Source organism: Aethalodelphis obliquidens, unplaced genomic scaffold, assembly GCF_003676395.1.
Source record: "Aethalodelphis obliquidens isolate GAN/ISIS:26980383/991018 unplaced genomic scaffold, ASM367639v1 scaffold63, whole genome shotgun sequence".
Taxonomy (NCBI): Eukaryota; Metazoa; Chordata; class Mammalia; order Artiodactyla; family Delphinidae; genus Aethalodelphis; species Aethalodelphis obliquidens.
In genome coordinates, this window is record NW_020838007.1 from 1,433,762 (window position 1) to 1,447,748 (window position 13,987).

The following is a 13,987-nucleotide window of genomic DNA, read 5'->3' on the forward strand; positions in this document are numbered from 1 at the left end:
CATGGTGTCCCCCCCACCAAAAAAAAAAAAATAAAGTGTAAACATCAATCTACATAAAGAAATGAAGAGAACTGAAAATACTGTATATATGAATATGCATATTTTTCATATTTTATGATTATTTAAATAAATTATAATAATGTATTGTGGAGTTTATAACATAGAAGTAAAAATCTATGACAGCAATCGCAAAAAAATGGGGTCAGATCGAATTACAATTATAAGGTTATTACACTATAAGTGAAGTGGTATAATGTTATTTGAAGGTAGACTATGATAAATTAAAGAGATGCATATTTCAATCCTAGAACAACCACTTAAAAAGGGAGATCTATAGCTAATAATCCAAAAGTGGAGATAGGGCTTCCCTGGTGGCACAGTGGATGAGAGTCCGCCTGCCGATACAGGGGACACGGGACTGTGCCCCGGTCCGGGAAGATCCCACGTGCTGCGGAGCAGCTGGGCCCGTGAGCCATGGCTGCTGAGCCTGCACTCCGCAACAGGAGAGGTCACAATAGTGAGAGGCCCGCATACCGCAAAAAACAAAAACAAAACAAACAAACAAAAAAAGTGGAGATAAAATGGAATACCAAAAAATGCTGAATTAATCCAAAGGAAAGTAAGAAAAGAAAAAGAGAACAAAAACCAGATGAGACAGACAGAAAACAAATATCAAGATGGTAGATTTAACAACCATATTAATAATTACATTAAATGTAAATGGTCTAAAAACTCCAACTACAAGGAAGAGATTTTCAGACTGGAAAAGCATGCTACATGCTGTCAACAGGAAAATCACTTTAAATGTAAAGGCAGAAGCTAAAAGCAAAAGGATGGAAAAAGATATACTATGCAAACACCACTAACAAGAAAGCTGGAGTGGCTGTATTAATAACAAAGTAGATTTCAGAACAAGGAATATTACTATTCATGATTATAAAGAGGTCAACTGATGACAAGGATATAACAATCATAAATGTGTATGAGCCCAAGAATCAAGTTTCAAAATACATGAAGCAAAAACTAACAAAACTCAAAGGAGAAATCGACAGATCCACAATCATGGTTGGAGACCTCAACAATCCTCTCTCAGTAATCAATAGAACAAACAGAAAATCAGTAAAGATACTGAAGACTTAAAAAACCTACCTGACCTTACAGATATTTATAGGAGACTCCACCCAACAAAAGCAGAATACACATTCTTTTCTTGTACAATTGGAAAATTCACCAAGATATATCTTACTTATGCTGATTCTTAAAGCAAGTCAATAAATTTAAAAGAACTGAAATCAAACAAAGTATGTTTTCTGACTGCAACAGAATTAACCTAGAAATCAATATCAGAAAAACATCTATAAAACTCCCCAATATTTTGGAAATTAAACAACATACTTCTAAATACCTCTGAGTCAAAGAAGAAATCCTATGGGAAATTAGAAAATATTTTGAACATAAAGAAAAAGAAAACACAACATATTAAAATTTGTGGAATGCTGTTAAAGCAGCACTTAGAGGGAAATTTATATCTTTAAAGGCTTATATTATCAACAGAAAAGAAAAAAGGTCCAATATCCTATGATCCCATAGTTATATAATTATAAGTCCCCCCCAAAAGATCTAACAGACAATTTTCCTAAGTGAGAAAAGACATCTAAAACAACAATATTTAAGGCTTCCCTGGTGGCGCAGTGGTTGAGAGTCCGCCTGCTAATGCAGGGGACACGGGTTCGTGCCCCGGTCTGGGAAGATCCCACATGCTGCAGAGCAGCTAGGCCCATGAGCCACGGCCATTGAGCCTGTGCATCCAGAGCCTGTGCTCCACAACAGGAGAGGCCACAACAGTGAGAGGCCTGCGTACCGCCAAAAAAAAAACAAACAAAAAAACCCACAATATTTAATATTCATACTAAGTGTAATTTTCACAAATCTATTTAAACTGGTCTCAAATATTCCCATCTACAGGCTAATCGTGACATTTTATTTTACTTATTATTAGTATTTTAAATTCTTCACCAATCCCCTACAGGCTATTAAACTGTTAAACTGCTCTTAAGATAAAGTCAACCATCATTTCCACTACCTGTCCTGGGTGCTCACGTCCTGCCCACCCCACCCCCACCCCCAAGCTATAACCACTATAGCCTACTCTAACGTCATCAAATGAGTCAAAAATGTTCCTACGTCTCGCCCTTTGCACAAGCTGTATCCTCTGCTAGGAGAATTCCTTTGTACACACTTCATCAGCTACCTCCTTCAGCTCTGTTTAAAATCTTCCTTAAGGGACTTCTCTGGTGGTCCAGTGGTAAAGAATCCGCCTTCCAGTGCAGGGGACACGCGTTCAATCCCTGGTTGGCGAACTAAGATCCCACATGCTGAGGGGCAACTAAGCCTGAGCGCCTCAACTAGAGAAAACCTGCACGCCACAACTAGAGATAGAGAAGTCAGTGTGCTGCAATGAAGAGCCCACGTGCCACAACTAAGACCCGATGCAGCCAAAAATAAATAAATAAGTAAATATTTTTTAAAAATAAAAAAATAAAGTCTTCCCTGGTCCCCCTATAAACTGGGAGCCCATTTTATCTCTCCTTGTACCATTTACCTTTTTATTAAATTGAGATAAAATTCACCAACATCATTTACTTTTTAAATTGAAGTATAATTGATTTACAATGTTTCAGGTGTGCACTGTAAATCAATTATACCATTTAGAGGGAAGAGAAGGAGAGGGCGGAGGAGGAAGGAGGTGGCGGCTGGTGGTGGAGGAGCGGGAGGGGGATGGAGAGGAGAAGGTTCCTGGGTGGCATGGCGCACCTGCTCCTCCAGGCGCTGCCCAGCCCCCTGCCAGCCAGGGCTGAACCCCCGCAGGATAAAGAAACCTGCGTGGGTACTAACAATCAAAGCTAGCTACATCTGTGACACAGGACGCTGCTGTTAACAGTCTCAGTGCTGCAACTACTACTATGAACTCTGGTGGTTCTGGCTTGTGTGGACCATCATTCATCCTGACCTGCTGCTGCTGGAGCTGGAAGGCACTGTATGGTGGGGGAGGAGTTGGAGGTCGGTTCACCACTTCCTCATAAGGAGGTAGTAAATAGTTTGGTAAAAACCTGAAATAAAATGGCAGTGCTGAGTAATTGTGGGCAGCAGTGTGGCCCTACAGGCGGCAGCTCCCCAGGCGCCAATCCCACCAGGGGCTCCCAGGAGGCTCAGAGCAGCCCCTTGTCAGGCCCAGCAGAAGCAGCACATGACCCACGAGCATCGCTGACCCTGAGCCCTCCAACATGCCAGCAGACCCAGCAGCCACCAAAGCCCCTGGGATGGAGTCCAGCGGCTCTGTGGCTGGCCTGGGGGAGGTGGACCTTGGGACCTTCCTGGACAAAGATTCCGAATGTAAGGAGGAGCTGCTGAAAGAGTATAGCTCCGAGCAGGGCATCGCCCTCCCTGACAGCAAAGACAAGACACCCGGCAGACATCATGGCTTCACAGGTGACTCAGGCATCGAGGTGTGTGTGTGCAACTGGGGCCACCACGATGACGACCTCAAAGAGTTCAATGTGCTCATCGACGATGCTCTGGACATGCCCCTAGACTTCTGCCACAGCTGCCACGTGCTGCCCCCTGGCGACGAGGAGGAAGGGCTCTGCCAGCCCTCGGAGGAGCAGGCCCAGCTGGGCACCCCCACCCGCCGCGGCTGCCTGACTGCCTACTGCTGAACACCATCAACGAGCAGCAGCTCCCCCAGCTAGAGCAGGCCCTGGCTGCACCCGAGAACTTGGCGACGCAACCAGGGTAGCGGAGAACCATGAGAGAAGCATTAAGTGACTGTGTTCCTTGTTTTTTTTTTTCCCCCTCTGCTCCTGCATTTTCCTGCATCTCCAGGTAGTTTGGGGTGTGGGTCCCTCGCCCCCCATAGAAACAGTGTCATGGAGGGCCAAGAAGTTGTCCTGTGACTCATTCCTCATACCCCACCCTGTCCCCCTTTACATCAGGTCTCACTACCTGCTTGGGTCAGAGATATGTGTGTTTCAGAAGCCCCCAAGGAGGGGATGAGACTGTGCCCTGAGGTGACTCTTGGTGATGGAGTGGATTCATGTTCTGGTGTGAGTTTACGAGAACCTTGCCGCATCTCAGTCCAAGAGAGGTGGCAGGTCTCAGCCCTGGGTGAAGCCCCCAGAGATCCGGGGATTGTTGCCCCTTGCTGCCAGTGTCTCCGGAGCGGTAACTGGGATCCTCCTGTGGGTGGATGAGAGCTGACCGGCGGTTGCATGGTGGGTTGGTAAAGGGCTTGTGCTCTCAAATTCCAGGTGACGAGATGGAGGTGGCACGATGCATCCTGGAGGGGTCCCTTCCCAGCAGGTTCTGGCTGGCTGCAGATTGATTCAAGTGTGGAATATTACACCTGCCTTCTCTTTGGTTTTTCTCTTTAACAAAAAAAAAAAAAAAGCGAGCTGAAAATAAGAACTTGACCAATGGGCAGGCAAGAATTCTGTTTTGGAAAAGGAAAATTTGTGGCTTTTTTCCAACTTGGCCTTCAAAAAGTCCTGGCTACAGTTGAGCCAGAAGGAGATGTTTTGTGTGCAGGCTTGAGTGGGGGCTATCTTTGGAACTTCTGTGGGTGAGCAGGAGGCCCTGTGCTGTGGCAGCAGATAGAGGTGTAGCTTTCTGCATCTCTGCTCTTTGATCTGTGCCCACAGGTGATCAGTACCCTCCCCCACCCCAAGCACACATCTGCCGGCCTTCACGTCTCACTGTTCTCTACGAACAAATGAGGAGGCTGTGGGTCCTGAGAAAGGGCAGTCCCGCAGCCTGACTCACACAGTATTTTCTCTTGATTCTGAATAAGTTGTTTTATTTATTTGTTTGTTTTTTCAAACTGACCATTTGGAAAAAATGCCTTGGTTATCTGTGGTTTTCTTGCCCTTTCCCTGCTCCGCCCCTCCTTGAATGGGATAACTAATTTTTGTAGCCTATGTCAAGTGTCTAAGTGGCCCAGGTAGGAGGGTGAAGGCAGCCATCCTGAAGGACCACAGGATCCTTATCACTGTAGTCTGGCTTCAAAAACCAGTTGAGCTCTGACAGGAATAATCTGAATGGAAAAAGCAAACTGCCGAAACTAACATTCCCCGTCCAGCCCTGTTCATATGAAGAGTTTGGTTCTTCCCCCACTCTTGAACGATGACATTCAGACTAGGCATTGATATTATGGTAAGAAAGGAAAGTATATATATGAATACACACATATATATGTGTATGTGTATATATGTATATATATATACACACACACACACACACATGCACACAAAATAGACAAATCCAAGGCTGTGAGATGAATGAGTGTCTGAGTTTGGAGTCCACAAAGCCAAAATCTATGTTGAACAAAGTGCAGTCCGTATACAGTGACTTCCTGGATAACCTGTGTGTGTCTGTCTGTTGTGTGTGAGCCCCCAGCCCTGCTTTCCTGTGAATACACTTTGAACAGCAGCGACACTGCTCACATTACCCACATGTTTGGAGCAGGCGCAGCCCTCTCAAGGTAATTTATTTTACGCATTTACTGTTTACTGAGCAAATGGCTGTGCACTTGGGTGTACTCAGCAGCACTGTCGGCGGCAGTCCCCACGTTTGCCAGAGATGCTGTGCTCCAAGTAGAGGTTTTACTCTACCCATCACTGAAATTTGCACATTGCTCCATGGACACTCAGAGGCCTGTGTTCTGCTCCCTGTAAACGGAAACGTGCTCTGAGCCTGTCTGCCTCCCTCAGCTGCTCCTGGCCCTCAGTGTCAGCCCCCGGGGGTGTCCACAACCGCTTGGGACAGAAGGCCAAGGTGGAACCTCAGACAGAAGCTGGACTAGATCTTCAGTGTCAAGCTCGGACTGGCTGTGGTCCAGACGTCAGCCCTGCCCAGAATTGCCAGGAGGGTTTGGTGGCCACCACAGTGCTGTAGGGCTTACCTCCCTCTGCTGAGGTCCAGCGCGTGGCTGGTGTGTGGCGAGAGTGGGCAGGAGTGTGCCAGCAGCTCTCAGATGCTTTTCCTGCCACCTTTTTTTGTTTTGTTTGTTTTTATCCCAAACAACTCACTGAAGTGTCTCAAGATCAAGTTTTACCACAATGAATCCTGCTTGAGTTAACTGGTTGAAGGGATGGATTCTGGCGCTCAGGATTCCTTCTCCAGTCAGAGTAGGGAACTGGTCCATGTGTTTAATGCTGGGTTCACTGCAGCATCCAACCCGAAAGGCACGAGAAGAAGAAAACACAGTGGGTGGAGCTGGGCTCGAGTCCAGCCTCACAGTCTGGCCCCCGCTACATGAGGCTGCCCTGCATGACGAAAGATGGAAGTAGGGAGCTGAAGGACTTGTGAGGGAGCCAGAAAGATTTGAGGGAGTCTGATGTTCCAGGTGAACTAGAAGAAAGGGGTTGGTCGAGGGTTTGGTGCTACATTTGGAAGATTTGCAAATACACATTCCTGTGTGAGGCACATCACCCTTTATCAGTTATTGTGAATATGTGTATTTTAAGCAATAAGATTCAGCTGGTCAGACTTTTCTGGGCAGCCTCAGTGACGCATTTCCTGTGCTGTGATTGTTCTGAAGACGGAGTGGCTCTAACCACTGTGAGAAGCCCAAGTAAAGTCGATCCCCGAAAAAAAATTAGTATACCATTTATACCATTTACTTTTGCTTCATGGCACTTGTTACCATTTTAAATCATATTTACTTGTAGTTCTTTGTTTAAGGCTGTTTGTCTCCCTCCATGGTAAACACCATGACAGCAAGATCATGTCTATTTATTTGTCCCTCCAAGGCGCCCATCCAGGGCCCAGCACAGTGCCTGGCAATCAGCAGGCACTCAAAGACTTAGTGCATGAATGAATGGGTGGATGAGGTCACCATCTTTTGCTTTCATAATGGTGTACCCTTGGCTGTCCTGAATCCCGGCTTCCAGACCAGCTCTAAACAGAAACATTCAGAAGAGAATGGCTTCCACAGCAAAGACAGAGCCTCTCAGACTCAACGAATAAATGCAAGGGAGACCTGAGGGGTTTTGCCTCAAACCTGTATTTACGCATCAGGTTTTCACACAAATGAAAGTAGGGCTCTGGCTGGCTTGGCAATGTTCACAAAAGGCCAAGCTTTTTTCATGAGAGAAGCAAATACAAAAATATATAAATAAGAAACCAGGAAAATAAGTACACAGAAACATTTCAGCAACTAAAATCCATGATGGGAACAGCTGCTGGTGGAAGGGACTGGAGGCAACCACATTTTCACTGGATGCAAACTGCAAACACTGACAGAAAAAAAGAATCCACAGTGAGGAGTCAGAAATAGAACATCTCTGCCCTCTGGGGGAGCAGACGGCTAATGACACACCACTCCTGATTCTCCCTAGGTCACTGAAACAAACAACACAGCTATAATCAGTTTCCTAAGGCACACCAGCCTCAGGCCCTGAAACATCCACGGGATCTTCCTTGTCTCATCAATTAGATGCAGACTCTGAGTCTAGGAACATAAACAAGGTCACCTGCTTTCTTCTCCAGCCTCATCTCCACTCTTCTCTTTAAACACATCCTGTTCCGCCAAACACTATCACCTGCTGTTTCTCATTCTCCTCTGTGCTGTGCCCTCTGTTCTCTCCATCTGAAATGACCCTCCCTCGCCAATGCGCTTAGTACTTGCAAATGCCCATCCTCATGGCTTCTAAGCCATCCCTATTTAAAATCTCAACTGAGGGTAACCTCCCAATACTTTTGCTTTCTCGGAGCACTTTTCACTTTTCTACCTTCTATTACATTCTTCACAAACCTATTAAGAGCCATGGAGAAAAGGTTTGGGGCCCAAATTAGAAATTATCTGCACCTCCCACTCCCACCCCAGCAAAGTACAAAACAGCTAAATATCCTCCCAGGGTATTTTTATTGAAAAGCTACACAGTTCACCACCAGCTCCTTTCTGGACAGACACCGGCCAGCCCTGCACCTAATACTGCTGCTACTAATTTGTAAGTTAGTTGAGGGTCAGGATTGTGTGCACACCTAGCAAACCCAGAGTGGTCACAGCCAGGAGTCAGTGCTCAAGCAGCAGGATTGCAAGCATGAAGAGAACACAGAACATTCAAGTTTCCACATAACGGAAAACAAAAACACGGCAACATCACACGATCCTAGCAATTCTGCCTTGGGAGCTGTTTGTTTGCTTAATTCACAATATAAATAGCCAACCACGGTCAATATCATTATCTTGGGCTCAAAAGAGTAAGGTACCCTTTTAGGCTGACTGAGTTGCCAGGAAAAAATACAGCAAAATCCAACCTTGTGAAGCTATAAACATGCACAAGGTGTCTTGCTGATGCTATCACAACTAAGTACAATCCTCTGGAAACAGGTGGGCAGTAAACATCAAGACCCATCAATGACTTAACACAAGGATGTAATTCAGAAGAAGACAACATGCTAAGCGTACAAACATGCTGTTTTACATGGAAAAACTAGAAAGTCTAAACAGAGAAATGCTTAAGTATGGTCTGTCAACGCAAAAAATGACATGCCACTATCAAAGTAATAAATATGGGCTACTTTTGCAAAAAGCAATAAAGTGAACATAGCTATATATGGTTAAAAACTAAAAAAGAGCTTTAAGAAATGACAGTGCTGATGGGTTAATGTCATGGGCTGAATCGTGTCCTCCAACAAATTCATATATTGAAGTCCTAATGCCTAGGTACCTCAGAATATGACTGTATTTGGACATAGGGTCATGAAAGAGGTAATTAAGTTAAAATCAGGTGATGAGGGAGGGCCAGTCCTACCAATCTGACTGGTGTCCTTCTAAGAAGAGGAGATTAGGACACAGACACAGAGGGAGACCATGTGAAGACACGGGGAGAAGACGGCCATCTAGATGCCAAAGAGAGAGGCTTGTAGAGAAACCTGCCCTGCTGACACCTTCATCAAGCCCTTCCAGCCTCAGAATTGTGCGAAAATTCATTTCTGTTGTTTAAGCCACGGTGGCCCTTTGTTACAGCAGCCCCAGAAAACTAATACAGTTAATGTGGCTTGATTACAGGTAAGATATTTTTCTTCTTCCAATTTCTTCCTAAAATATTTTAGAGTTGATTTAATAACACTGGTTCTAGCAACATGAATATCCTCTGCCGAAGCTTATTCTCTCTCCTCTCCGTGTTTTCGTTTTGTTTTGTTTTGTTTTTTAACATGGCCTCACAAAGGAATGGGAGCAGGATGGGAAATTTTCAGCTTCGTGATGCTGAAAAAATGCCAATACCAGGATTTTTCACTCCACAGCAGACCACTCTAAAGGACAGACTGGATAAACATGAACTCCAGAAAGCTCACTGTCCTAAGCACCTGGCCACATATTCCTCCAGTTACTTATAAGAGTTACCCAGCGCGTCTCCTGAAGCACACCTGTCCACCAGGGAGGGTCCAGCCTGTCCCTAACGCCGCAGTGCCCTTTAAACATCAGGTCAATAGTTAGCTAAACACCTCAAGGTTCTGGCACCCTAACTTGAATAAGAGAGAGTATTTTCAGAAATGGGGAAGGAGTCTGATCAAAGCCTCCTGAGGGTGGGAAGAGGAGCAGGAGGGCACAGAATGCTGCCTGCTTTGCAGCTCTGCCTAGAACTCTCCACATCCTGGGCTCAGGGTCCGTTAGTACGGCACAGGCCAGGTGAGAAGAGGCAGGAACAGGTCCCCTGACTTCCAGGGTACAGAGGAGTATGACCAGGCAGAGCCAGGAGGAGGCTCGGCAGGGGCGGCTCAGCAACATTCTCAAGACAGGCAAGATCCAGGAGAGTAGAGCAAAAGATGGGCAGGCAGATGGAAATCAGAGATGGATTCAGTGTAGGCAGGACTCTCTTCTCAATTTTTCTCCTCTCTTTCCCCCAGAGGGAGAGGGCTGAGGCCTGAGTGGGCCTCACGGAGGGTGTCCTCAGAGGTGGGCTGCAATCCCAGGGGTGGGCCTCAGGGCTGGGACTCCAGTCTTAGAGGCAGCCTAACAGGAAGAGGTCAAAGCTCAGATAAGGATCCTAGAATAGATGCCCAGGGCCCTTGGGTCTGGCTACCTGAACACAGCAGGAATCTGGTCACCAGACATGGGGCACAAGAGCACATGGGGGACTTGCAGCAAAACTGACTTGTTGCTGGTCACCTAAGCAATCAAATTAGGAGTTTCTTATTTACCTGGCCTAATGCATACCAATTAACAATAGGTGCTCAATAAATGTTTTCTGGATGAAAGAGAAAAATTAAGGAATTAAGGACAAGTAAAATGCACTCAGTAGTGATAGGCTTGGCTTCACGGCCTGGGGTTAGGGTGGGTGAATGGAGTAAGTCAAACCCACTGTGGCATGCCGAGGGACAAAGATAGGGTAAGTTGTGTCATTAATGAGTCCCAGTGCCACTGAAAGCATGTCAGGCTGCCTGAGCTCCCATGTCTGAGCTGAGGTGTCAGGTCTAGTTCAGAAAACAGCCTTCCTTGGGTCAACCCTATCTGCATCAGGCCCCACTCAGTCCTCTGTCTTCTCTGGAAAAAAGGAGGAGAAAGAAATGAAAACAAAGAAATGGGTGGGGGGTTTCAACACTCATCTCCCTGCTTAAGTCCCCAGCTTTCTTTTCCCAGGTGGGTACTCAGAAACTCTTTTACTCTTAAGAACCTCAAGAATCTTTCCCTTAGGAATGCTAAGGGCTTCTCATCAACTGTTTTAAAGTAGGGGAGCGCAGCAAGCAGACATACAGTACAGGACTAAATAGTAACAGTGATCCCAAGTATAATCAAGTCTCAAAATCGTAGATGAGGACAAGAGGAATTCACATATTTCCGATGCAATCAGCCACCTACAGAAACCTCCTCTTGAGAAAGAAGTAGTTTTGGGTCCTCAGGACCACACACACATACATAGTCCTCCTTGCAGATAAATTTCATTACAGTGAAAGGATCCAAGCCAGAGAAACAGACACAGGTAGAGAGTCTGGAGAAAGCTGTGCAAGGGCTTCCTCTTGTCTCTCCCTCCTGTGAGGGTGCACCCCAAGCACACACCCCTTACAGCAGCAAGCAATGCAGTAACACGAGAGTGATGTCTGTGTCAAGATTTTTACTGGGGGCTGGTCATTTAGGCACTGCCTGCCTAGCAACCATCAAAATTCCAGATTCCCAGAAGGAAAGCAGGTGCTCACCATAAACCATGCTGCTTACACAGAGTCAGACACAGTGAACCATCCTGATCAGTTAGAGAATGGAAGGAACAGTTCAAGCACAAAGTTCCCGATGCCAGCCAAGGGCCAACCTCGCGAGCAAGCCCTTTTGAAGACAGCAGCCCCGGGGACTTCCCTGGTGGCGCAGTGGTTAAGAATCCACCTGTCAATGCAGAGGACACGGGTTTGATCCCTGGTCCAGGAAGATCCCATATGCCGTGGAGCAACTAAGCCCATGCGCCACAACTCCTGAGCCTGTGCTCTAGAGCCCGTGCACCACAACTACTGAGCCCGTGCGCCACAACTACTGAGCCCGTGCACCACAACTACTGAGCCCACACGCCAGAACTACTGAAGCCCATGCGCCTAGAGCCCATGCTCCACAACAAGAGAAGCCACCGCAATGAGAAGCCCGTGCACTGCAACAAAGAGTAGCCCCCGCTTGCCACAACCAGAGAAAGCCTGCACACACCAACGAAGACCCTATGCAGCCAAAAATAAATTAATAAATCAATTAATTAATTAATTTTAAAAAAAGAAAGAAAGACACTGGCAATAATAACCTAGTTTTTTGTTTTGTTTTGTTTCTTTTGTGGTACGCGGGCCTGTCACTGTTGTGCCCTCTCCCGTTCCGGAGCACAGGCTCCAGACGCGCAGCCTCAGCGGCCATGGCTCACGGGCCTAGCTGCTCCGCGGCATGTGGGATCTTCCCTGACCGGGGCACGGACCTGTGTCCCCTGCATCAGCAGGCGGACTCTCAACCACTGCGCCACCAGAGAAGCCCGCCTAGTTTTAATTTTTAAAAAAACAGCAGCCCGGGCTCTGTTAACTCTTTCCTGCTATGGTTTGTAAATGAGCCGATGAAACTGAATGGTATTAGGGAGCCCAACCTAAAAGCTGCTTTAATTCATTGTAAAACATTGTGTAATCTTGATTACCCACACATTACCATAAGATAGAAAACTATGCTGCAGTTACAGAATGTTCTTGTGACTAGTGAAGAAGACTGAAGAAGGCGAGTTGAGCTGAAGGTGCATTTTTCAGTTACTGAGTGAGGAAGGGTGCTGCCACTCCTAGAGCCGCAGGACCCTCTTTAAGATCATCCAATTCCCTGCACCCTCTTCTCCAAGTCCAGCAAGCAAACTTCTGATACAACTTTTGGTCCTCCTCCTAAGAAGAGAATGTGCTGACTAGCTGGCATGGATTTGATTCCATAAAGCAGCACTGTGGTCCATCACTCAGCCTCATGCAATAACAGTGATCGTTCATTAGGCACCCACCTGCCTCCCTTTATTCATTCTGTCATTCTGTCAATCTTCGCAATACTTGTATCAAGTATGGCCCTTGTATTTTGCAGGGGAAAGCAGAGGATCAGACTGGTGAACTGACCTGCCCAGACTCACACGAATGTAAGTGAATGACACAGGATTTAAATTCAGGTGATCTTATGGCTACAACCCATAGTCTTTCCATTCTATTGTACTCCTCCTTTAACTAGAAGGCATCAGTCTGGCATCAGTCTCCCAAGACCTGCTCACTGTGCAAGTCTGAGAACCTACAAAGCCAAGGAAGGACGAGGTCACTCTGCCAAGGTGTGTGCAACAGCCTTTTAGCTTCACTTCCCTCACCAGAGCCATAAAACCACTCCCAAGCGCTCAACGTTCTTTCCATCCACCAGGAAGCTGTAGGGAAGAATAATCCCATCCCTTCGTGCTCACTCATCATCACGCCCTGGTAGGGGAGGAAAGCTGCCCTTTACTGTCCACCTACTCTGAGCCTAACTCTGGGCCAGGCACTTTCTGCCTGAACTCATTTAATGCTCAAGAACCACTTCATTTCACAGATAAGGACACAGAAGCTCTGAGGGTTACAGGAACGTCCAAGACGACATACAGTGACGGTGCAGGGACGTTCCGACTCTAAAAGCTGCGTTTTTCCCACCGTCCCAGGCACTCTTGAGGCTGCCTTTCACCTTTCTCCCAAGATAAGGAACCCCCGGGGCCTGAATTCTTTTCTTCAAACACCCTCTCTCAGCCGGTCTAACGCCCCCTCTAGTCTCAGAGAAAAACAATGCGCAGCAAATGTGCGTCTCAGAAACCGCTTCCAGATACGCTACTTCACCCGCCCTTCACCACTGAGGGCAAAGCGCGGAAAAGCGCCCCTTCCCCGAGAACGGCAACGCCCCAGAGTCAAGAAACAGAAGACAAGGCGAGTGGGGAGCCGACCCCAGGCTCGACCCCGGCCCTCGGCTCTGCCCGTGCCCCTCGCCGCCGCCCCCGCCCGGCGGTCACCAGGCGGCCCCGCGGCTCAGCCCGCCCGAGCTCACGGCCCCGCCCGCCACAGGGCCCCAGACCTCCGCCTGCCAGCTCCGCGGCCCTCGGCACCTAGCCGCGCCGGCTCCTCCCTCAAGACCACCCCGCGCCCCCGGCAGCCGGGACCCCCTCGGCCTCCCGCAGACCCCCGCCCCGCCTCCCGCGCCCCAGGCCCCTCCTCCTGTCAGCCCGCGCCCAGCCGCCGAGCTACCTTCTCCAGGGATGCCGGTCTCTGCACGGCCAGGGAGCGGGCCAGCGATAGGACCGTGTTGAAATAAAAACCCCGTGACGCGCCGGAGCCGCCGCCACCGCCTCCCCGGGCCGCGGCCGCCGCCATCACCACCCCGCGGCACCGCCCGCCAGCTTCCCTCACCGGGATCGCGACAGCCGAAGCTCACGGCGCAGGCGCGGCTCCATCCGGCCTCCCCGCCACGTGACCTCTCTGTTGCCGACGCAAGCGG

The 13,987-nt window shown here is 47.9% G+C and overlaps 1 protein-coding gene and 1 pseudogene across 9 annotated transcripts in view; one reads left to right on the forward strand and one right to left on the reverse strand.

Annotated features, from left to right (window-relative positions):
* The window catches only part of PI4KA (phosphatidylinositol 4-kinase alpha), a 95,040-nt gene extending 81,142 nt beyond the window's left edge, over positions 1-13,898 (reverse strand). For 4 of the 9 annotated variants that reach the window (XM_027088755.1, XM_027088754.1, XM_027088751.1 and 1 more), the window contains exon 1: positions 13,738-13,896. In XM_027088755.1, the coding sequence (XP_026944556.1) occupies positions 13,738-13,863 (126 nt within the window). In that variant the 5' untranslated portion in view covers positions 13,864-13,896. Of the gene's footprint in view, positions 1-13,737 lie in introns of all 9 variants that reach the window. The other 5 variants (XM_027088753.1, XM_027088752.1, XM_027088757.1 and 2 more) reach the window with 3 other exon arrangements.
* LOC113610526 (WW domain binding protein 1-like) lies at positions 3,129-3,995 on the forward strand (annotated as a pseudogene).
* Positions 13,899-13,987: the final 89 nt, after the last annotated feature.